This window comes from Ovis aries, chromosome 14, assembly GCF_016772045.2.
Source record: "Ovis aries strain OAR_USU_Benz2616 breed Rambouillet chromosome 14, ARS-UI_Ramb_v3.0, whole genome shotgun sequence".
Taxonomy (NCBI): Eukaryota; Metazoa; Chordata; class Mammalia; order Artiodactyla; family Bovidae; genus Ovis; species Ovis aries.
The window spans coordinates 18,206,912-18,229,652 of NC_056067.1; the positions used below are offsets into that span (position 1 = coordinate 18,206,912).

General features: G+C 57.4%; 1 protein-coding gene and 1 long non-coding RNA gene across 24 annotated transcripts in view; one reads left to right on the forward strand and one right to left on the reverse strand.

Moving 5' to 3' along the window:
* The window catches only part of ADCY7 (adenylate cyclase 7), a 64,485-nt gene that overhangs the window by 29,326 nt on the left and 12,418 nt on the right, over positions 1-22,741 (forward strand). For all 23 annotated transcript variants that reach the window (XM_060397927.1, XM_042231589.1, XM_042231588.2 and 20 more), the window contains 13 exons: positions 5,463-5,899; positions 8,538-8,747; positions 9,775-9,936; positions 10,682-10,831; positions 11,096-11,244; positions 12,825-12,936; positions 16,232-16,359; positions 17,663-17,821; positions 18,048-18,180; positions 21,252-21,443; positions 21,813-21,847; positions 22,356-22,439; positions 22,641-22,713. In XM_060397927.1, coding sequence (XP_060253910.1) covers positions 5,729-5,899; positions 8,538-8,747; positions 9,775-9,936; positions 10,682-10,831; positions 11,096-11,244; positions 12,825-12,936; positions 16,232-16,359; positions 17,663-17,821; positions 18,048-18,180; positions 21,252-21,443; positions 21,813-21,847; positions 22,356-22,439; positions 22,641-22,713 — 1,758 coding nt within the window. In that variant the 5' untranslated portion in view covers positions 5,463-5,728. The remainder of the gene's footprint in view (positions 1-5,462; positions 5,900-8,537; positions 8,748-9,774; positions 9,937-10,681; positions 10,832-11,095; positions 11,245-12,824; positions 12,937-16,231; positions 16,360-17,662; positions 17,822-18,047; positions 18,181-21,251; positions 21,444-21,812; positions 21,848-22,355; positions 22,440-22,640; positions 22,714-22,741) is intronic.
* Positions 12,486-19,076, reverse strand: LOC121816477 (uncharacterized). The gene is made up of 3 exons (XR_006056093.1): positions 18,373-19,076; positions 14,142-18,239; positions 12,486-13,017 (listed from the first exon to the last, which is right to left on the reverse strand). It is a non-coding gene; the product is annotated as an uncharacterized LOC121816477 (long non-coding RNA).

Sequence of the window (22,741 nt, forward strand, 5' to 3'; positions counted from 1 at the left end):
ACTCCAGCGCCTCCAGGTAACGGGGCCTTAAGGTCTCTGCTCCGGGTGTCCATGGAGTTCACACAGGCTCCGGGGGACGGGGGTGAGGGAGTGCGGAGGCGAGTGGGCTGGGCCTGGCTTGACCTAAGGTCAGACTTACAGCCCAAGTAGCGCCAGTGCTGGAGAAACTGCCCCGAGAGGGGATGAGCTTCCTGTCACAAGGCCTGCGAGCTGAGGCTGCAGAAATGCTTGTTGGAGACGGGGCAGGAGTTCATCCAGGGGCTCAGAGGGGCCTCCGAGTTGCCAACTGAGCTGGCACTGGCAGAAGAGCCTTGAAACCTGCCCCGACAGAGAGGCCTCTGGGTCTCATTTTGGGGAGGAGCTGGCCTGTGGAGCCCCTGGAAGAGGGCATGCCAACCCACTCCAGTGTTCTTGCCTGGAGAATCCCATGGACAGAGGAGCCTGGCGGGCTACAGTCCATGGGGTCTCAAAGAGTCAGACACAACTTAAGTGACTTAGCATGCACGCATGGCCTATAGAGATACCCATAGGTGCTGGCTTGTCTGTGGGAGGTAGTACCATAGCCCTTCCTCCCAGCCTGGCCTTGCACTGCTCCGTTTGTTCCAGAAGCTGGATGGCATCCCTGGGTGGGTCCAGTCCCCATGCCGTCCATTGTCCACCTTCTCGCCCGCCTGCTGTTGCCCAGGAGGTGGCCTAATTAGATCCCCAAAAGAAGTGTTTACCGGGCCTGAGTTTCTGAGGATTCTTTCAGCTAATCCCTCCCTCTCCCTGCCTGGCTCAGCCAGGCTTTGTGTGCCTGGAAGGGCAGGTTGGCGTTGAGGGTGAAAGGCCCTGTGGGGTGTGTGTGTGTGTGTGTGTGTGTGTGTGTGTGTGTGTGCGCGCGTGTGCGCGTGCGCATGTCTGTATGTATGAGTACACACACACGTGGGTAGGGGTGCACTTGTGCACATCCTGGCCACCCACAGTCTGTTCTGGGGCTGCACCAGGGGGATGGAGCAGTGGTGGAGAGCTGCCTTGGCCCCTTGGAGTTTGGGTTTCTTAGGCTGGCAGTCCTGGTGCCCTGGGGTTGGCACCCATCCACAGAGACAGTCAGTGTTGTGAATAGTTTTGGCAGCTGGTTCAGCCCCTGGGAGCTGCTGCTTCTGGAAGGAGCTCTGTAGGGAAGCCTTTCCCTGTTGACTGAAACCATGAGGCCGGGCCAAGGGGTCCTGGTTTGGGAGCTGGCAGCCCCGGGCTTGAGTCCCAGCCCTTCTGCCCACCAGCTCCAGCTGTGTGATTTTAGGCACCGCTCAGCCTCTCTGGGCTCGGTTTTGCCCGACAGGTTAAGAGGGTGAGAGTGGAGATGTGCCTGCGGGCGCCTGGTGTGGCGCTGTTGCAGCTGGTTCACGTGCCCTGGAGAGGGGGCTTCTCGGGGCAAGCACCCCATCTTGCTCAGTGACTCCTTCGGCGCAGGGCTGGTTAGTACTCAAACATGCCTGTGCTGGAACAAAGACTAGTGAGTGTCGATTTAGAGGTGGCAAACGCATGGGCTGTGCTGCGTGAATTTTAGGATTGTTTTTTTTTACTGAACTGCAGTTGATTTACAGTGTTGTGCCAACCTCTGCTGTATACCAGAGTGACTCGGTTATACACATATAGACATTCTTTTTAAAATATTATTTTTTGTTATGGTTTATCCCAGGAGATATAGCTCCCTGTGCTGTCCAGCAGGACCTTGTTGTTTGTTCATTCTAAATATGATAGCTTGCATCTAGTAACCCCAAACTCCCAGTGCCCCCTCTCCCTCCCCCTGCCTCCTGGGCAGCCACAGCTGTGTTCTCCATGTCTCTGAGTCTGTTGTGTAGATAAGTTTGTTTGCGTCATATTTTAGATTCCACGTGTAAGTGACATCATATGGCATTTGTCTTCCTCTTTCTGACTTCACTCAGTGGAATCATCTCTAGTTGCATCTGCATCTGCAAATGATATTATTTCATTCTTTTTTTTTTTTTTGGCTGAGTAGTGTCCATTATGTATCTGTACAGCATCTTCTTTATTCATCTGGTGATGCATATTTAGGTTGTTTCCAAGTTTGGGTTGTTTTGTCACTTTTGGCTGTTGATACCACACAAATTTTAAAAATTAGCTATCAACATTTGAAGACAGGTATTTCATGTAGAACTCAGATTTGTAGCTTGTCCAGGCACTTTGAACACTTTGGCAGCCCTGGCTCAACCCCCTCAGGGTTGCCTGGGTTAGAGAGGTGGTTGCCAAGGCTTGTGGACACCTGTCTGGGCCCAGGAGGAGCGCAGGGGCCTGGACTTCTGGCAAAGAGCCCCTTCCTCTGCCTCCAAGTATGTGGTTTTTCTGTTTTGTACCTAGGATTTGAGGAACAGGAGCTCCCAGATGGAATGATGCCTCAAGTGGGTCCTGATTCAAGGTGGCCCCGGGTTACTCAAGGCAGCTGGTGCTCACTGGGGGTCTTCACTTAGCCGCTGAGATTCTGGGTGCCCTGCTGTTCTATCTTTGGAGTCCCTGGACTGACGTTCCTTTGCAGCTTGCCCCAGTGGCCATCTGCAGCTCTTGTGACTGCCCTGAGCCTTCCCGCGTCTGACTGCCTCCCTGCCCCCTGCCCCCTGCCACCCGCCTTGCCCTGGCTCCTGTCCCTGAGGCAGGCCAGGACGATGTTGGGGGCCTGGACTCCCGGTCCGCTCCCTTGACCCAAGATTCCTATTGAGAGCGTGGCAGCCACCCCAGGCTCCAGTGGCTGCATCTAGGGATTGCAGATTTTTGGGTAACTTTCTCTCCCTGGAGACTGGGAGCCCTAGGCGAGAGAAGTGGGCCTGGTGTGCCATAGGCATGATTAGCAAGCCTTTGGGGAATGAACTAATGAGTAAATATATGAATGGTGCTGGAGAGAGAGGGAGACCCTCTGGGCTGAGCATTGCAAGCCTGGGGTCTGCTCTCAACTTTGCCACTAAGGGGCCGCTGTGTTCTTCTCTGAGGTTCAGTTTTATTTTCTATGAAGTGGAACTTGCTAGCTTGTCAGTGGGTCCTTTTAGAAAAGTTCAGTCTTAGGTGGAAACTTAACGTATTATTAATGCAAGGGCGGTGCTCTGAGGGAAGCTGGTGTTCGGGTCTAAGACTCACTGAAAAGCTCCAGTAATCGAGTGAGTGAGGTCTTCACACAAGAACCGCTGGGGCAGAAGAAATCCTGCAGACAGACTTCACGCGTGTGGCCACCTGACTTAGGACAAACGTGGCTCCATGACACTTTTGAGGAAAGAATGTGGTTTCACTTAAGGCCAGTAGGGTAATCAGATGCCCATTCAGAAAAAGGAGCTTGACCCCCCCATCATACTGTACCCCAAAATTCTGTGAGATGGAACAGAGGCCTACATGTAGTAGAGCAGTGCTTTCCAGGAGAAGTTTCCAGATGATAGCGGGGCTCCATACCTGCACTGGCCTATGTGATAACCACTAGCTGTGTGTGGCTGTTGAGCACTTGAAGTGTGACTGGTATGACTGAGGGACTGGCTTTGTTTACCTTTAAAGATGTTTGTGTAATCATCATGCTGTTGTGTTGCTGTTCTTAGTCGTTCAGTTGCGTTTGACTCTGCGACCCCAGGGACTGTAGCCCACCAAGCTCCTCTGTCCATGGGGATTCTCCAGGCAAGAACCTTGGAGTGGGTTGCCATGCCCTCCTCTCACGCTATTATTATGCTCAAAAAATCAAGTGTAATTTACTAACCTAGTCCCACCTTCGGTTCACACATATTTATCTGGGCGCTGCGTCTTCCCTGCTGCACGGGCTGTCTCCAGTTGCGGCGAGCAGAAGCTTCTCCCTAGTTGCGGTGCTCAGGCTTCTCATTGCGGTGGCTCCTCTTGCTGTGGAGCAGGGCCTCTAGGGCTCTCAGGCTCAGTAGTTGTGGTGCTTGGGCTTAGTTGCTCTGTGGCATGTGGGATATTCCCAGACTAAGCATCGAATCCGTGTCCCCTGCCTTGGCGGGTGGATTCTTAACCACTGGACCACCAGGGAAGTCTCAGTTCCCATTTAGATTTCACCACTTGTTTCAAAACAACTTTCTGTAGTTGTGCATTTTTAAAAACTTTTATTTATTTGGCTGTGTCAGGTCTTAGTTGCAGCATGTGGGATCTTGTTCCCTGACCCGGGAACAAACCTGGACCCCCCGCATTGGGAGTGTGCAGTCTTGGCCACTGGACCACCAGGGAAGTCCCTGTAGCTGCAGGTTTTTAAAAATCAAGGTCTAGAGAATGTCCACTATATTGGGTTTGTAAGACTTTTGGGCTTCTCTGGTGGCTTAGTTGGTAAAGAATCTGCCTGCAGGGTAGGCAGGTTCGATCCCTGGGTCGGGAAGATCCCCTGGAAAAGGGAATGGCAACCCACTCCAGTATTCTTGCCTGGAGAATTCCTTGGACAGAGGAGCCTGGCAGGTCCATGGGGTCGCAAAGGGTCAGACATGACTGGGCAAGTAACACCTTTTTTTGTTTTTTGGAAGATTTTAAAATTTATTTTCTCATGTAACATCCCCACTGTCTCTCATGTCACTGACTGGTTAATAGTGGGTTAATTGTTCTGTAGGTCAGTAGTTTTCAAAGTGTGGACCAGCAGCTTCAGCATCTCCTGGGAACATGTGAGAAATGCCCATTTCTTCTCAGGCCCCATGTAGTCCCGCTGAAGCAGCACTGGCACTACAGCCCAGCGATGCGTGTTTTCGCCCGTCCCCGGGGTCTCACCTGGGTACCACTGCTGCTGTGACTCGCCCGCGTCATGGATTTGGCTGATGGCGACCTCCTGTTGCCATTCACCTTCTCCAGTTGGCCTCTATATGGGACTGAATGTTTCATTTCATTAAAAATTTTAAAAATCTATTTATTTTTGGCTGCATCGGGTCTTCGTTGCTGCACGTGGGCTTTCTCTAGCTGGGGAAGGGATCACTCCTCATCGCAGAGCGCGGGCTCTAAATGCACCACCTCAGTGGCCGCGGCACTGGGCTCAGCAGTTGTCCCCACAGGCTCAGTGGCCGCGGCGCCTGGGCTCAGCGGTTGTGTCTCCCGGGCTCCAGAGCACTGGCTCAGTGGCTGTGGTTCATGGGCTTGGCTGCTCCGTGGCACATGGAAGCTTCCCAGACCAAGAGTTGAACCCGAGTCCCCTGCACTGGCAGGTGGATTCTTTACCAGTGGACCACCAGGGAAGTCCTAATTTCACTTTTAATCAATTTAAATTTAACTTTTGACAGTGATGTGTGGCTAGTGGCTACTGTGTCAGACGGTGCGGTCCTAAGAAATATAGGAAACTAGCTTTATGACCTTGGGGTGGGCCAGACTTTAAACAAGACCTGAAAGTTAGGTTTGGGCCAAGGTCGCTAATCACACCTGGGCGTGAGTCCTGACCTTGCTCTCCCCCGATGCCCAGCCTTTCCAGTCCAGGTCAGATCTCGGTCTTCTTTGTGTCTCTGCAGAGCTGAGGACCCCGAGTGGCCATTCACTTGGACCTGAATGCAGAGGCGGATGCTGGCAGTGCAGTGAGCCAGGCCTGGCAGCGGGAACAGTGCGGGCCCCGTGTGCCCATGGAGCTGCCAGCCGAGGGGGTACCTTCCCAGCCCCACCTGCCAGGCTGGAAGAGGCGAGAGGCCTAGGCGCGCAGCCGTGGGTGTCAGCAGACAAATGCTCCCCAGGCCGTGGGGTTTCCTGCGTGGACTGCTGGGTGGGTGTGCCAAGGTGGAGGATGCCAGCCAAGGGGCGCTACTTCCTCAACGAGGGCGAGGAGGGCCCCGACCAGGATGCGCTCTACGAGAAGTACCGCCTCACCAGCCAGCATGGGCCGCTCCTGCTGATGCTCCTGTTGGTGGCCATCGCTGCCTGCATCACGCTGATCGTTATCACCTTCAGCTATGGGGTGAGTCGGGGCAGCCCGTGGGTGCTGGGGCTTCCCTGGGGTCCAGGTCTCAGCTCTGACGCTCTGTACTTGTGAGGCCTTGGGCACGTCATTATTTTCTTTAAGCCTGAGTTTCTACATCTGTAAAGTGTTGTGGAGCATATTTAGGCTGGTTCAGTTCAGTCGCTCAGTCGTGTCCAACTCTTTGGGACCCCATGAACTGCAGCCTGCCAGGCCTCCCTGTCCATCACCAACTGCCGGAGTTTACCCAAACCCATGTCCATCGAGTCGGTGATGCCATCCAACCATCTCATCCTCTGTCGTCCCCTTCTCCTCCTGCCCTCAATCTTTCCCAGTATCAAGGTCTTTTCAAATGAGTCAGCTTTTCGCATCAGGTGGCCAAAGTATTGGAGTTTCAGCTTCAACATCAGTCCTTCCAATGAACACCCAGGACTGATCTCCTTTAGAATGGACTGGCTGAGTCTCCTTGCAGTCCAAGGGGCTCTCAAGAGTCTTCTTCAACACCACAGTTCAAAAGCATCAATTCTTTGGCACTCAGGTTTCTTTATAGTCCAACTCTCAGATCCATTCATGACTACTGGAAAACCACAGCCTTGACTAGATGGACCTTTGTTGACAAAGTAATATCTCTGCTTTTTAATATGCTATCTAGGTTGGTCATAACTTTCCTTCCAAGGAGTAAGTATCCTTTAATTTCATGGCTGCAGTCACCATCTGCAGTGATTTAGGCTGGAGGAAGACACTTTTTTTTTTTTTTTATTTTTAGGTCTGGGGTGGTTTTAGATGGTACGTTAATTTGGGCAAATAAATGACCATCACTTTTCTCTACAATGGACTTTGATTCTGTTGAAGGTCTAAGTCAGGGAGGGCCGCTGTGTCCCTGCTCCCACTTCTGGTACCAAGGCAGACACCATGAATCAATCCCAGCACTTGTGCTCAGGGAGCCTGGGCATGGTCTCAGAGTCCTTCTCAGCACAATTGTCCAGGCAGACACCACAGCCATGACCTGTTTGTGGCTGTTGAGCACTTGAAATCGGGCTAATATGTCTAAAGAACTGAATTTTCTGTTTCATTTCATTTTTATTTATTTTCATGCTTTGGTTGCGGCATGTGGGATCTTAGTGCCCCAACCAGGGATCGAATCTCCACTCCCTGCAGTGGCAGTGCGTAATCTTAGCCACTGGACAACCAGGGAAGCCCCTTAAGTTTACTTTTATTTTTTATTTTTTTTTTTTTTAATTTTTAGTTTTTTATTTTTTAAATTTTAAAATCTTTAATTCTTACATGCATTCCCAAACATGAACCCCCCCCCCACCTCCCTCCCCAGAACATCTTTCTGGGTCATCCCCATGCACCAGCCCCAAGCATGCTGCATCCTGCGTCAGACATAGACTGGCGATTCAATTCACATGATAGTATACATGTTAGAATGTCATTCTCCCAAATCATCCCACCCTCTCCCTCTCCCTCTGAGTCCAAAAGTCCGTTATACACATCTGTGTCTCTTTCCCTGTCTTGCATACAGGGTCGTCATTGCCATCTTCCTAAATTCCATATATATGTGTTAGTATACTGTATTGGTGGTTTTCTTTCTGGCTTACTTCACTCTGTATAATCGGCTCCAGTTTCATCCATCTCATCAGAACTGATTCAAATGAATTCTTTTTAACGGCTGAGTAATACTCCATTGTGTATATGTACCACAGCTTTCTTATCCATTCATCTGCTGATGGACATCTAGGTTGTTTCCATGTCCTGGCTATTATAAACAGTGCTGCAATGAACATTGGGGTACATGTGTCTCTTTCAGTTCTGGTTTCCTCGGTGTGTATGCCCAGAAGTGGGATTGCTGGGTCATATTGAATAGCCACACATGGCTAGTGGTTGCTGTACAGGACAGTAAGGTTCTAGGAGAAAACAGCAGAGACTAAAGGGTATTAACGGAGCGGTATGAATAAGGTAGGGTGGCCAGTGCCTGGTAGGTGCTCCATCGGTGCTGTCTGTGTCTCTGTGGGTGTACATTCAGGGACGTTTGGTCACTTGGCAGCTGGTGTACCGCTGTGGGCCTGCCCCAGATCAGTCTCTGTGCTCGTCTTGCTTAGGGGCTCCTGGGGGAACCAGGTGCTGGCCCACTGTGCATGGTCTGCCCTGTTACCCTCCTCCCCGCAGGGCGCACGTCTGCGCCTCTCCTTCACGCCTCCCCCGTCTCGGATGCCCTTGGTCATCATTTCCCCTTAAAGGTCCTTTCGTTCCTGTAAGTTAGGAGCAGTGGCCCCTCCCCCTTCTGTGTGCTTATACCTGTGCCCTGCAGTTGTGCACAGAGCCCCTGGGCCCCCTAGGGGGCATTGCTGGGGGAGAGGGAGTGGGCAGTGAGACCATCCCAGGGCCGGGCCGGGGAGGGTGCTGAGGGCAACTGGGGAGAGGTGGCGGTACAGGCACCCCCAGCCGAGGCAACGGCGCCAAGCCTGAGGGGACACAGACCCTGATGTCTAGAGGGAGGAAGGGCACCGCCCACAAGGAGGGAGCCACTGGTGACCTCGCTTAGGCAAGCTGGCCAGGCTAACCTGGCAGGCTTCCTGGAGGAAGTGACACCCTGCTGGATAGCGATGGCATTCCTGTGTGTGTCTGCCCCACCCAGGACCCCTCCAGACACCGGGCCGTCCTGGGGACGGCGTTCTTCACGCTTGCTGTGTTTGTGGTCCTCTACGCGCTGGTGTACGCTGAGTGCCTCCACCTGCGGGGGCTCAGGGTTTCAGCGCTGCTCATCTGGGCCTGCCTCGTGACACTGGGCTACGTGCTGGTGTTTGATTTCGACTCGCCGAGGAAGGACACCTGTGCCCGGGAGCAGGTAAGAGGGCGGGGGACCCTGGCGCCCCTCGGGGTTGGGTGCGCTTGGCAGCTCCTGCACTCCCTGGGCCTCAGGTCCGTCTTGGAGGCTGATCAGCATTGGGTGTCCCGGCCACAGGCCCTCCCCTCTGTCCGGGCTGTGGTTCTATGACTGAGAATGGGCCCTGGGCTGGTCTTGTTCGCCCCACTCTGCACTGATAAGATGGGGGCAAGGTGGGAGGAGGGTCCACCTGAATGTCTGGCCGTGGCGTTTCTGGAAATGACACATCCCCAATCAAAGAGGCAAAGAGGCCCGAGCTGGCTCAGGTGGCAGGAAAGGCCCGGGGTCAGTCTGGGGCTTCAGCAGGCTGGCCAGATCCTGTTTCCTTCCAGCTCTGCTTTCCTGTCCGGCCATCCCCAGCTCAGCACACAGATGGCTGCAGCGCCTCCATGCTGCCGTCTACCAGCCTGCCCCGGCCGGCTAAGAGCGGGAGCCCTTTCTCAGCCAGCTTGAGTCACACTGGCTGGCCCGGGTCATGCACCTAGCCCTGGATGGTCATTGTCATCAGGGGCTGGCCCCAATCTGACCATCGGGGCTGGGGTCATGGAAGCCATGCATGCAAGCGTGGGGATGGGCACTGCTCCCCAAAGGGCGCGAGCAGGCAGGCCAGCTCTGAGAGTGGACGGGGCAGGTGAACGGGCCCTTCCCAGCCTGCCAGTAGTTACCATTTTTGCAGAGGAAGAGCTGGGGGAAGCCAGCACCAGGCAAGGGCTCCCTGGGCCCCGAGCGCAGTGGAGGCTCAGGCTGGGTAGGCTCAGCCTTGGCCCCAGACCCTGAATCAGCTCATAGGACATGATGCTGGCTGGGTAGGTTTTTGACTTTTTCCCGTTCTCCCATGTGTCTGCTGCCGCTTCTCACCACACAAGGTGGGGGAAGGGGCCAGCCTGAGGGCAGAGGGCACCAGGGTCCTGGACGGGCTGCTGACGATTCAGTGGGCGACGCTGGGTGGGGGTGGTGGGGCGGCCGTGTCATGACGTGCTCTGTGCAGGTGCCCTTCTTCCTGTTCGTGGTCTTCGTGGTGTACACGCTGCTGCCCTTCAGCATGTGGGAGGCCGTCACGGCCGGACTCGTCTCCAGCGCCTCCCACCTCCTGGTGCTTGCCATTCTGGCGGAAGCCTTCACCAACCCCAATGTCCACCTGGGGCTGCAGGTGAGGGGCACGGGGCCGGCTAAGCCTCGGGTGGGGCTGTGGTTCGGGCTGAGGGCAGCTGAGGCTGGTGTGGGAGAGTTGGAGGCCTTGGGGACAGAGGTTTGCTGACAGGCAGCCTTCAGGCCAGTCTTTATCCCAGTCGGCAGGTGCCCCGCCCTGCAGCCTTTGCTTTGCCAGCCTGGGGTATCCCAGGGTTCAGCCTCTCCCTCCAGCCCTGACCTTCGGGGTCCTTCCTGGGTCCAGTGAGCTGTGCTAGGTGAGACCCTGTTCAGAGGTTTCCCCTGCTCACGTCAGAGCCCCGCTGGACAGGGTTGGACACCCTGTCTTCTCTTCGTGTTGAGGGATTATGAATGGTCAGTGGGGATGGTCGGTTGTGTGTTCAGTCGGGGAGGTGAAGGCCAGAGCTCCGGGCAGCCAACCAGGCACTGTGCCTTCCGTGACTGTCCTTGGCGGCCCCCTGGGCTCTGTGAGGAGACATGCTCCTGCCACTGTTCTAGTGGCTCTGGGTCCTGAGCCCTTCGCGCTAGGGGATGCCTGGAGGATGCAGACACAGGCCTGAGTCCCGTCCTGCGGTCACAGCGACTTACTTGGGGACCAACCCCTGTCTGGGCCTCAGTTTCCCTACCTGCACCCCCTGGGAGGCCAGGGATCGGGGAGAGGGTCCCAGCATCAGCCCGCCAAGGGGGCCAGTGTCCTGGGGGCATGGGCCAGGCCTGATGCCAAGCCCGCTGTGGCCTACCCACAGCTGCTGGCCACTGCGGTGGTCTTCCTGTGCGGGAACCTCATGGGCGCCTTCCACAAGCACCACATGCAGGACGCCTCCCACGACCTTTTTACCTACACCGTGAAGTGCATCCAGATTCGGCGGAAGCTGCGCATTGAGAAGCGCCAGCAGGTGAGGATCTGCCGCCCCCTGGAGCTGCCGCCCCTCATCCCCCTGCCGTCCCCCAGGCCCCAGGCCCTGTGTCCTTTCTCTGACAATAAGTGTGTACACGGGGCACCTGACCAGACACCTGTGCCGGCGTCCCCTGGGGGGCTGCCGGGCCACGGGAGGTGTGTGCCTGTGGGTTGGTGCAGGACATGCACCAGCTGCTGGGAGGTGCACAGGGCGCAGAGAGGATGGGGGCCTGATGCCGTCCCACCTGTGCCTGCGTGCCAGGAGAACCTGCTGCTGTCCGTGCTGCCCGCCCACATTTCCATGGGCATGAAGCTGGCCATCATTGAGCGGCTCAAGGAGCGCGGGGACCGCCGTTACCTGCCCGACAACAACTTCCACAACCTTTATGTCAAGAGGCACCAGAATGTCAGGTGGGTGGCTGGCAGGCCCGCGTGCCCCAGTGTCTCCCAGGGAGCCCCCTACCCTCCTACCTGGAGGCCCAGGAGACTCCCCCAGGCTGGGGAGAGGTAAATCCAGGCCCCTCCCTGGGCCTCAGTCTCCCCCCTTGCTCCCCCAGAGAGTGAGGTTGGATTACATGGGTACTGGAGGAAATCCTCTCCCCACTAAAATGGTCAGACTCTGTGCACGGACGTGACTGCAGGGAAGGAAGGGGTCATTTGCAGGTGATTCTCCATGGGGCACAGGATCCCCTCCAAGGAGGCGAAGCCCCCCTCAGGTGACCGCTCGTGGCCCCCCAGTCCTGACACCTGATCTTGACTTGAAGACTTGAAGGGCCTGCAGAATCTTACTCGATGGCGCTGCCCTGAGTGAAGTGTAGATGCGGGTGCCGTGAGCTCCCCTCCGGCCCTCTGCCTGTAGCTCAGCCTCACCCCTGAGGCTGCCCGTGGCCTCTGTCTGGGCTGCAGATGGTCCAGAACCACAGGCTCAGGAGCCGGGAGATCTGGTGCAAAATGCAGCTCTGGCTTCCCAGCGTGTCTTCACCTCCCTGGGCCTCAGTTTGCTCATCTGCGGAATGGGGGTTCTACAAGGGCAGTGTGAGGATGAGAGGTGTGAAGGCACTGGGTGTGGAGCTCGCCTGGAGGGAGCGTCCAGTCACTTCTTTGTTGTTGTTCAGTCACTCAGTCATGTCCAACTCTTTGAGACTCCATGGGCTGCAGCACACCAGGCTTCCCTGTCCTTCACTATCTTCCGGAGCTTGCTCAAACTCATGTCCATTGAGTCAGCAATGCCGACCAACCATCTCATCCTCTGTAGCCCCTTTCTCCTCCTGCCCTCAGTCTTTCCCAGCATCAGGGTCTTTTCCAATAAGTCAGCTCTTTGCATCAGGTGGCCAAAGTATTGGAGCTTCAGCTTCAGCATAATTCCTTCCAATGACTAGTCAGGGTTCATTTCCTATAGGATTGACTGGTTTGATCTCCTTGCTCTCCAAGGGACTCTTAAGAGTAGCTGAGATTCCCTGGTGGCTCAGACGGTAAAGCGTCTGCCTACATGTAGTGTGGGAGACCTGGGTTCGATCCCTGGGTCAGGAATATCCTCTGGAGAGGGAAATGGCAACCCACTCCAGTACTGTTGCCTGGAAAATCCCATGGATGGAGGAGTGTAGTAGGCTACAGTCCATGGGGTCTCAAAGAGTCAGACACGACTGAGCGACTTCACTTCACTTCACCAAGGTTTTAGTTCCGAAGTCTGGTGAAATCAGGTGTGGGGAGGGTGAGAAGTTCCCAGGGGCCCAAGAATCCACCCGTGATGGCACAGTTGAGTCATCTATGGTGAGGGCTCTAAAGGGGCCAGGGGTTCCAGAGGGCCTTGCAGACCAGGGCTTGCTCCGTTTGGCTCTGATGTGAAGCCTCTGGAACTTTAATTTGTCTTTATGACAGGGAGCTTCTCTGCCATCCCTGTGGAGGTGGAGGGCTTGCAGGTGTGACTGAGTGCAGGGCTGGCAGATATTTGGGCGCTTTTGGCCCTGATCCTTCTCCCACCCCACCCCCAGCATCCTCTACGCTGACATCGTGGGCTTCACGCGACTGGCCAGTGACTGCTCCCCCAAAGAGCTGGTGGTGGTGCTGAACGAGCTCTTCGGCAAGTTTGACCAGATCGCCAAGGTGAGCGTGTTGCCGCCGTTCTTCCAGTAGTGAAGTCAGGAACGCCTCCCGCTGCACCCACAGGGTGTCCTGTGTCCAGTGCTGTTTGGAGACGGGCACAGGGAGGCCTGGGTTGAATTTCAGCATCCAGTCAGCAAATGCTTCCAAGTGCCCCGTGTCGGAGTGGAGGCTGAGCCAGGACCCTGTCCCCCAGAGTGTGTCAGTGCACGCTGGGGAAGGCACTGGGCTTCCTGAGCTCAGAGGAGGCTGCCTGGAGGAGCAGGTGGCTCCGTTCTCACTACACGAGGGCGACAGCCTCTGCCTCACTTGGGAGCCTCACTTGGGAGCCTTACCCAGAATCTGCCTTTTGACAGTATCCTGGGTGAAGAGCCTGCACATTAAAGTCTAAGAAACCTGAAGAGGAAAGGGAACAGTGTTATGGGCAGAGGGAACCAAATGTGCAAAAGCCTAGAGTAGAAAGAGAGCTCTGTGTGCCCACATGTGGAAAGTGGCTCCGTGTCAATGGGACAATGTGTGTTCATGGGGGCGCATGGTCACAGGGTCAGACATGCAGAGACTTGACAACTGAGGTGAGGAGTGGGCCTTGACTGGAGGACCCCTGAGGACCCTTAGCAGGTGCCACACCTGGAGAGTGTTGGACGAGGGGAGTCTCCAGGATATAGACAAGGCAGGAGGGGTCTGGAGACTGAACAGGGCTGAGCCGGGACCTCACTGTCTTCACACACACAGCTCCCAGTGTGTGTGTCCGGGGGAGAGGGGTTGTGAGGGAGTCTCAGTTCTTCATTAATTTAGCACATGGTCTAAGATCAGCCGAGGGTCAGCCCTGGCCTCACATGGGGCCTCAGGCTGCCCTCAAGTAGCTCCCAGTCTGCATGTTGCCTGGTTGGAAGAGGGGCACAGAGGGTGGGACTGGGGAGTGCCTAGCCCAGCCTCAGGTGGTCAGGAAGGCTTCCTGGAAGTGGTGGCCACTGAGTAGAGACTCAAGTGTAAGATTTAGGGCAGTAGCTCTCCATTCTGGCCACCTGTTTGAATCACCTGAAAAGTTTAAATGAAGCACCAATACCCATGGCCCACACCCTTGGGAGTTTTTAAGAGCCTCCTGGGTGACTCCATGGGCAGAGAATCAGTGGTTTAGAGTTTGATGGGAGGCAAGTTCTGGACCCACACTAGGAAGAACTGCTCATTCTTGGGAGAGATTGCCTTACCAGGAGTGGGCAGTAGGTGCCATCTTGGGGGATCAGCTTCCCATCACAGGAGGTAATCAAGTTACAGTTGGACACCACTGGCCAGCGGTGCTCTGGAGAACTGTTTACCTGGGTCCTGTTGAATGAATGAATGACTCTGAGGGCCTGTCTAGCTGGGAGCCTTTCTTCAGGAGCTTCCTTCCTTCATGATTTTCCCTGAACCAGCAGGTGGGGTTTCTCAGAGGCTGGAGGCCATAGCTGGCTCTTTACCTGCCAGAAAGCCAAGGCCTTGCCCTTGCCTTCTTGGGCACAGCCTGCCCTCTGTGGCAGGCTCATGAGGGAGCCCCACTGTACAGATGAGAAGAGGGAGGCTGTGGCAGGGGCCAGTCTTCAGGCCAGAGCGTCCAGTCCCTGGGCAGATGCAGCAGGCAGGGCTGGCTCCAGCCTCTTGTCCCCTCAGCCACCAGATCCCAGAACAGTAACCTCCTGGCGAGAGGCAAGGCCTGCTCTCAGGGGTTTCTGCGTTGCCTCTGGGCTCAGCCACTTCCGCCCCCAGCGCACTGACCCAGCTCCTCCAGTGCTAAGTGTCAGAGGCTGTGGGAGGAGCAGCTGGGGGAGTGTGGCCTCTTGACAGTGGAGTTGGATCCAGACTGGGATCCTGCACCTGGCCTTGGAGGAGATAAGAGCGGCGGCTCCCTGAGCCAGTGCCTGGGTGTCCCGGCCCTAGACAAGCTTCTGCTTTCTAGGAAAGTGGTGTCCTCACCCAGCTGCTTAGGCCATGCAGAGCTCAGTGTGTGCCGGACGGGGCAGCCCAGCGGGAAGCAAGGGGGAAACACATGTAGAGGGGTCCTTGGAGGGCGGGCTTAGGAAGGGGACTGCTCACAAAGGCCTGGCAGGTAGGGTACCCCAAGGGAGGGTACCTCCAGGGTACCCCTTGGGGGCATGCCAGGGAGTGGACACTGGGTCTGCAGGCAAAGTGTGTTCTGGTTCCAGGAACCAGCTCTTTGGGACCCTGCAGGAGGGAGCCAGGGCAGGGCTTCCGGGTGGGGTCTCTGCAAATAAAGCATGCAGTTGGGGTGCAGCGTGGAGCGTGCAGCCCAGGAGGCAGCTCCTCCTTCCTGTTCTCCCAACCCCCACCCCCAGGCCTTGGTGTGTGTGGCCCCCTTTGCTCAGGGCTTATGAGGGTCAAGTGGCTGTAGCACCACCTCGGATGGGACCTCAGACAGCCTGCCTGGCCTCCCCTTCCCCTCCAAGAGCATTCTCCTCCATGATTCCACTTTCTCTCCCCACGCCCATCTTTCCTCTCTGCTCTCTGCCCACTCCCCAAACCCTGTGTCCCTGGCAGCTTAGCTGTCTCCTTGGTTACCTTTGACACCTACTGACCCTGGAGCTTGTGGCTCCTGTTGCCTCTCTGTTCTCACCCCCTCCACTTCATCCGCACAGACTGCTGTGCTGTGTCTCCAACAGCTTCATGGCCTCAGGGCCTTTGCACAGTCTGCTTCCCTCTGCCCGGGATGCTCCTCCTCCAGCTCTCTACAGGGCTTGCTCCCTCCTTTAGGACTTTAGGACTTGCTCCTTTAGGACTTTTCTCGAAATTACTTTCACTGGGAGGCCTTCTCTGGCCTCGTGGAAGCCTCCTCTTCCTTCTCATTCCTCATTTTTTTCTCCATAGCACTTATCATCAGGGGTGTCTATCGATTTTATTCATCTAGTTTAGTGTCCAGCCCTGCCCCTGGCTGCAGGGTTGTTTTCTGTTTTGCTCACTGCTGTGTCCCAGTGTCTGGGGCAGGGCAGGGGACTCAGTAGAAGCTCAAACAGTGCATGGGTGAATGAAACCACAGGTAGTGGCTCCCTAGAGGCATTCAGGTGGCCGCCCTTCCTAACACTTGATTTTATCCTTGACACCTGCTTAGGGTTCCTCCTACAGAGCTCCTGTGTCCCCAGTCCTTTTGCCAGGCCCAGAAGCAGCTGCTGGTGTTTGGTGCCCCGGGGGTAAAAGCCTTTGGCCGGAAAAGAGCCTGGCTGACTCTGGAGAGTGTGGGGAGGTGGCTGACAGGCCTGCTCCCTGGCCCGTGGGCCATCGGTGGACAAGGCCTCTCCCTTGCTTGCAGGCCAACGAGTGCATGCGGATTAAGATCCTGGGTGACTGCTACTACTGCGTGTCCGGCTTGCCTGTGTCCCTGCCCAACCATGCCCGCAACTGTGTGAAGATGGGGCTGGACATGTGTGAGGCCATCAAGTAGGTAACACGGGCAGGTCCAGGGCCCGGGGGCTTGTCCCCACAACAGGCCCTTCCTGCTCCCCAAGGCGTGGTGAGGAACACACTATCCCTACTTTCCAGATGAGAAACTCAGGCTGCAAGGGTGCAGAAGGCTTACCTGGACCACTCAGCAGTGTGTTTCATCCCTCCCTCTGGGCCCCACTGGGACTCCGAGTAGCAGAGAGCCTCCGGAACTCAGAGCTCAGGGTCGTCATGAGGATGGGTGGGGGACTCTGTTTCTTTGGACACTGAGCCTTTGCAGTGGCAGGGGAGCTGGCCAACACAGGGTCTGATTCCAGGCCTCCATCTGCTTCCTGCTCCCCCTGTGAAGACCCTGGGAGTTGGGGAACTAGCCCTCAGCTGCAGGGAGACCCCCAGCGTTCCACACCAGGCAGGCCTGGCCACCCCAGCCAGTGTTCAAGGACAGAGCAGGGCGCGGCTGGGCTGCCTGGCAAGTGCACAGCTTCTGTGCCAACCCAGCTCCAGCTTGTCTTCCTCCTGAAATCTCACCAAACAAATCACTGCCCGGGAATCAGGGGTCCAGGTCACAGTCTGGCTCTGCGTCACCGCCTGAGTGATCACAGGTTGGCGCTGCACTCTCGGGAGTCACTTCCCTCCCTGGAGAATGTGGATGTTGTGCGGGGCCCTCTGCTCCCTCTGGCTCCGACCCCAGCAGGCTTGGTCCGTCTCTAGCCCATTGGTGGGCACACGGCACTGGCTGCTTCCTGGACCCTCTCCCACTTGTCAGAGGGACCCCAGAGAGCCCTGTTCATGTTGAGGGTGCCTTGTGCCCCAGGGAAGCCTAAGTGGGGGCTCCTTGTACTGAGTGCTGCTGCAATCCTCAGTGCTCCCGTTTCCCAGAGGTGGGGATGTGTAAGGCCCCCCAAGGCTGTCCCCATGTTCTTTGTTTCTGCTGGGTTTGGGTGGTGCCTGGATCCTTCTGCAGACCCCAGCTGGGGCTGCCGGGCAGGGGAACACCCAGTGATAGACTCTTAAGGCCTTCCCCACGAGCCATGGTGACCCCTGACAATTGGAATTCTTCCTCTTTTTAGTAGCCTTTGAACTTGGGGGTGACCACATCCATTTGCACACTCCTGGGGATGGGGGTCTCATCCCCTTTCAAGGAGGCAGCCCTTCAGGCTGAGAAACTTCTCTCCTGGGAGCTGGGCCTGCCCTGTCCCCACACGCTCCTCACACCCTGTACAGGGACCTTGAGCCTGTCCTAGGGTTTAGGGCCTCTCAGGAGCCCTGGCTGAGGTGGGGTGGCTGGCCTCTGCCCCAGGCAGGTGCGTGAGGCCACAGGCGTGGACATCAACATGCGCGTGGGCATCCACTCGGGGAACGTGCTGTGCGGTGTCATCGGGCTGCGCAAGTGGCAGTATGACGTGTGGTCCCACGACGTGTCCCTGGCCAACAGGATGGAGGCGGCCGGAGTCCCTGGGTAAGGCTCAGCTGGTCGGCGGGTGGGTCAGAGGTCACGGGGCTGACTGTGGGCTGCCATGGCGGGGGGTCAGCATGGGCTCAGAGAGGGAGTCAGTGACCCCGAAGTCGGGGGGCGGGGGGGCGCTCACCTAGGCTCCGGTCTGCTCGGCCCTGCTGTGCACCCCTGAGCGGGTCCCCCACCCTCTCTGGGGGCCCTGCTGCTGTGTGACTCTGGTCTCCCCCAGCCGGGTGCATATCACAGAGGCGACGCTGAAGCACCTGGACAAGGCGTATGAGGTGGAGGACGGGCACGGGCAGCAGCGGGACCCTTACCTCAAAGAGATGAACATCCACACCTACCTGGTCATCGACCCCCGGGTACGAGGCTCGGCTGCGGCAAGATGGGGTGGGTACCGTGCAGGAGCTGGGGTCTGCACCTGGGGAATGGTGCCCGCAGAGAGAGAGGTGGGAAGAGTGAGCATCCTGTCACCAGGTATGTTTTAGGCCCCAGGTGACATCTCTGGGCCTCAATGTTCTTTTCTGTGAAATGGGAATGGCAGCAGTGCCTACCTCAGAAGGAGAAAAAGCCAGTCTGATCGAAGCCTTCACTGTGAGCTGGGTGCGTCGTCAACGTTCTCGAACGAACTCTAGTGACATTTTAGTCATTATTAGTTTGTTTTCCACGAGGTTGTCACTAGTCTTCCAGATTTTCAAGGCACATTTTAAAAACACGCCTTGGATGGGAGTCAGGGGAAGCAGGGGTCGGCCAAGGGGCCGCTAGGCAGGAGCCTCCGTGTGTCTGACCTGCCGTGTCCGCCTGCCCCGCCGGCGCCTCTGTGTTCTCTGTGGGCCCCTCTTTCTCTCTGGGCCCCGTGGCGGGGCAGGGTGTGGGGCTGTGGGGCTCCTTCCAGGCGCCCGGCCCGGGTCCTGCCCCAGCCCACCCGCGCCTGCAAGGGCCATTCTTTCCCGCCCGCGGGAGGCCCGCTCGTCTGGCCGCCCTCGGTGAGTCATCCTTGGGGCTTGCTCAAGAATGTCGGCCGGGCCGGCTCTCTCGGCTCCCTCTCACTCTGGCCTTGGCTGTCCTCAGGGCTGACCCGGCTGCCAGTCTCCAGGGGGGCTGAGGGCCAGTCTCTGAACTTCTCCTCACCCCCCTCGGCTTCATCCTGCCGACGTTCCCAGGGCACCCTCGGTGGGCCAGCAACTCTGAGTTAGCATCCGGGGGAACCCTGCCTGGGTACCCTGGGGCTGCTCCCGGCCCCTCACCCTGACGCTCTGGGCCCCGCCCACCTCATGACCCCGCCTACTCCCACGGCGCCGCCCACCCATTGGGCCCCGCCCGCTCGGAGCGCCCGCACTTCCTCCCCCGCCCTGTGCCAGCCTCCAGTCCCTCCACGCCAGGCTCTTTCCATGGCAGGAGCCAGGTCACTGATGCTCTCTCCGCCCAGAGCCCTCTTCCCTTTGTCCCAAGTGCTCCTGTTTATCCTTTTTACTGTTTATTGTCAGTGTGAGCTCCACATGGGCAGGCTTGGGCTGGGGTCCCTCCTCCCTGGGCTGCAGCCCGGGGTCCTCGAACAGCGCTTGACATGGCGCTGGGGCCCAGATAGCTGGTGAATGAATGAAGCAGAGCCCTTGAGCCCAAGGCGGTGGTAGGCATGGCCCCAAAACCCACCCCTCAGGGCTGCCGGGTCAGCAGGTACAACAACGGACGACTAGTCTGAGTCGCATTCCAGATGAACGAAGGAGGTTTTAGTATGAGTGTCTCATACAGGGTTAACTGGGCTTCCTGTAATTTACCTGGCAACCCTACCTTCCCCCATTTTTGTTTAATTTTATTCATTCATGTAGTCAAAAATTCAGAAAGCGTGAGGGGCGTGTTGTAGACAGTTTTCCACGCATCCCTGTCTAGAGCTGGCATGTCCCCTCTAGAGGGGGCCAGGGTGGTGAGTGTGTTCCTTCCAGAGGTGTCTATGTGGTCAAGTAGACGGAAGAACTCTGCCCTCGAATAGCGCCCCCTCCTCCCACCTCCAGTGCGAACCTTGCAGTGTAGCTCGGAGACCTTCCCTTCTGTGCGCAGAGACCACCCTCATCTCTTCCGGTGACTGCAGCGCACACCACTCGGATGCTCGGGCTCATCACCGGTCATGGACGGGAGGCTGGTTCCCAGCTCTGGCTTCTGTGGGCTTAGTGTGTGAGGTCCCCCCAATGGATGAGTGTCCAGAGGTTCCTGGAAGGGGGGCCTGTGAGCTCTCCCTGGGCCCTTGTGAACAGGTGCATTTTTACTCAGAACTGATGGATCTTCGGTATACATTGAACTTTTAGGGACAGTGTCTGGCTTCCCTGCCCTAAGAGAGAAAGTGCTAGTGACCTTGAACTTGAAGAGCTGAGTGCCGAGTAGGCAGGGCTACTGACAGTGAAGGGGGAGGCAGAGAAATATGACCGCTCCCCACCCACCTGACTTCCAGGGCAGGTCACTCACTGCAGGGCAATGCTCGCTTTCCGGACCCTGGGACTTTCCTCACAAGGACAGAACCCCGTGCTATTTCCTCTGACTGGGCAGACAGATGTGGCTCAGGGGTTAAGAATGTTTCTATCCCAGAAGGAGGCAAGAAGCTTCCAGGAAAGTTGCTGCTTGTGGCTTGACAAGCGTTTGTGGCTGTAGGTGCCAGTCCATGTGGGTGTTTGTGGGAACTCCTGCAGACTGGGACTCCTGGAGGGCAGGAGCGTTGGTGGGGGGAGGACTCAAGATGGCTCAGGCTTGTCCCTGGTGACCTTTTGGATGGTCCCAGACAGGTTGTTGTTCCAGGTGGGGGAAGGTGGGTCCCTTGCTTGGGGCCTGGATGAGCCACCACATCCCTGGCATGGGTACAGAGGGCGTGTGGCGGATGGTGGACCCATGCCGTAGTCTGAGGGCTGTACGAATGGAACTCCCTGGAGTGCTGCCCCATGGGGGTGTGGGTTCAGCTCTGGGTTGGCCAACGCTCTGGGCTGCTGGCCAGCACTCCCCTTCCTCCCGCTGCTGCCAGGGGACATGTGCCAGCCACATGAGGGTGGGCCAGGCAGGATGCCTGTGGCTTCCCTGGGTGCCATCTGCCTGAGGTACCTCCATTGGGAGGGGCTGATGGACTTTCATGGGCCAAGCGGGGCCTTTGGGCTTTGGACTTTAGCGCACTTGTTGCCCTGGGGAGGCGGAGGTGGGTCTGAGGGGCTGTGCACAGTTGTGAATGGGGCGGGGAGAGGTCCCTGTGAGCTGGGGCCTCCTTGGAGCCTAGCTGGTGAGTGCGCTGGGCTTCCATCAATCCCCGAGGGGCTGCAGCCCCAGCAGTTTGTTCATTTTCCCTTTTCTCCTGATGGACCAGCGCTCTGGGCAACATCCCCTTTCTTGGGGAGCAGGCCCCTTCCTGGGCTGAGAAGGGAAGGGTGGGACAGGCTGTGTCTGTGTCTGCCCTCAGAGCCAGCAGCCGCCTCAGCCCAGCCAGCACAACTCCAAGAACAAGGGGGATGCGACCCTGAAGATGCGGGCGTCCGTGCGCATGACGCGCTACTTGGAGTCCTGGGGGGCGGCTCGCCCCTTCGCGCACCTCAACCAACGTGAGAGTGTGAGCAGCAGCGAGACCCTTGTGTCCCACGGGCGGAGGCCCAAGGTAGGACCCTCCTCCCAGGGAGCTGGGAGCCCGGGCCCTGGGAAAGGGCGGGGGGGGGGGGGGGCGCAGATGCTAAGGGGTCCTTCCGTCTTGAGCCTCACTCTCTGCACGTGCAGGATGGTTCTGGGCTCTGCTCTGCCTCCCTGCCTCCTGGGGCCTTTGGGGAAATGAGAGCATTTGGAGAATGCTCCAGGGGGCTGGGGATGTCTCTGGACTCCTGGTTCCCCAGACCAAGTTCAGATTCAGTCCCAGGTGCCTGCAGCCTGGACGGTCCATGCATCCGAGGGTACCCAAGATGATAGACCCAGTCCCAAGGCCTGCACCAGGCTCATGTCCTCGAGAATAAGCTTCTCCTCCTTTCCCTTCCAGGCCGTTCCCCTGCGGCGCCACCGGACCCCTGACAGGTTTGTGCCCTGTCCCCTGCTTTCCTGGCCAAGTCCTGCCCCAGTCACCTCCTCCAGGCAGTCTACCCTGACTGGCCTCTGTCCTGAATGGCAGCTCCACAAGGCTCAGCCTTGACTGTGGATTTTGCCTTGGTTTGGGTCAAAGTGTTTCTAGGAACCAGAACTTCACAGTGATTGAGTGCCTGCTGTATACTCACCCTGTGGTAGGGTTATTGGGGTGGGTGTGAGGGATACCTGGGGTTTAGTGGAACAGACTTTGGGCCCGGATCGGCCCTCTGCTTCTTGCTGGGCTGCTGCTGGGTGATGCTGTGTGATGCTGGGCCTTCACTTGCCCTCTCTGGGCCTTAGTGGGTCTGGCCTGACCCTCCTCCATCCTGCATGAGGCTCTGGGACCTCCTGTGGGCACCTGGGAACCCCACTTTGAGTGAGTCATCTCATCTACACCCCTGCCTCTGGGTGAGTGGTTGTAGGTCCCCAGGCTGATGCTGCTGTGGGTGTCTGATTCCAGAAGCGCGTCCCCCAAGGGGCGGTCAGAGGACGACTCATACGACGATGAGATGTTGTCAGCCATCGAGGGGCTCAGCTCTACCAGGTGAGGCTCTTGAGACCCCTGCCTCCCTCAAGCAGGGGCCATCTTCCTTGTGCCTTGTGCCCAGGGGCTGTGTCCCCGGGGCGGCCACCTGAGGGCGGGCCCTGTGCTCCGCCCCACCCCCTCTCCTCTGAGGGTGGCCCCAGTCACCCCGCCCCGACTCCTCCAGGCTTCACCTCTTCCTGCTGCATCTCCGCCCCACAGACCCTGCTGCTCCAAGTCTGATGACTTCTCCACCTTTGGGTCCATCTTCCTGGAGAAGGGCTTCGAGCGAGAGGTGAGGACCTCTGAGCAGCCCTAGGAGG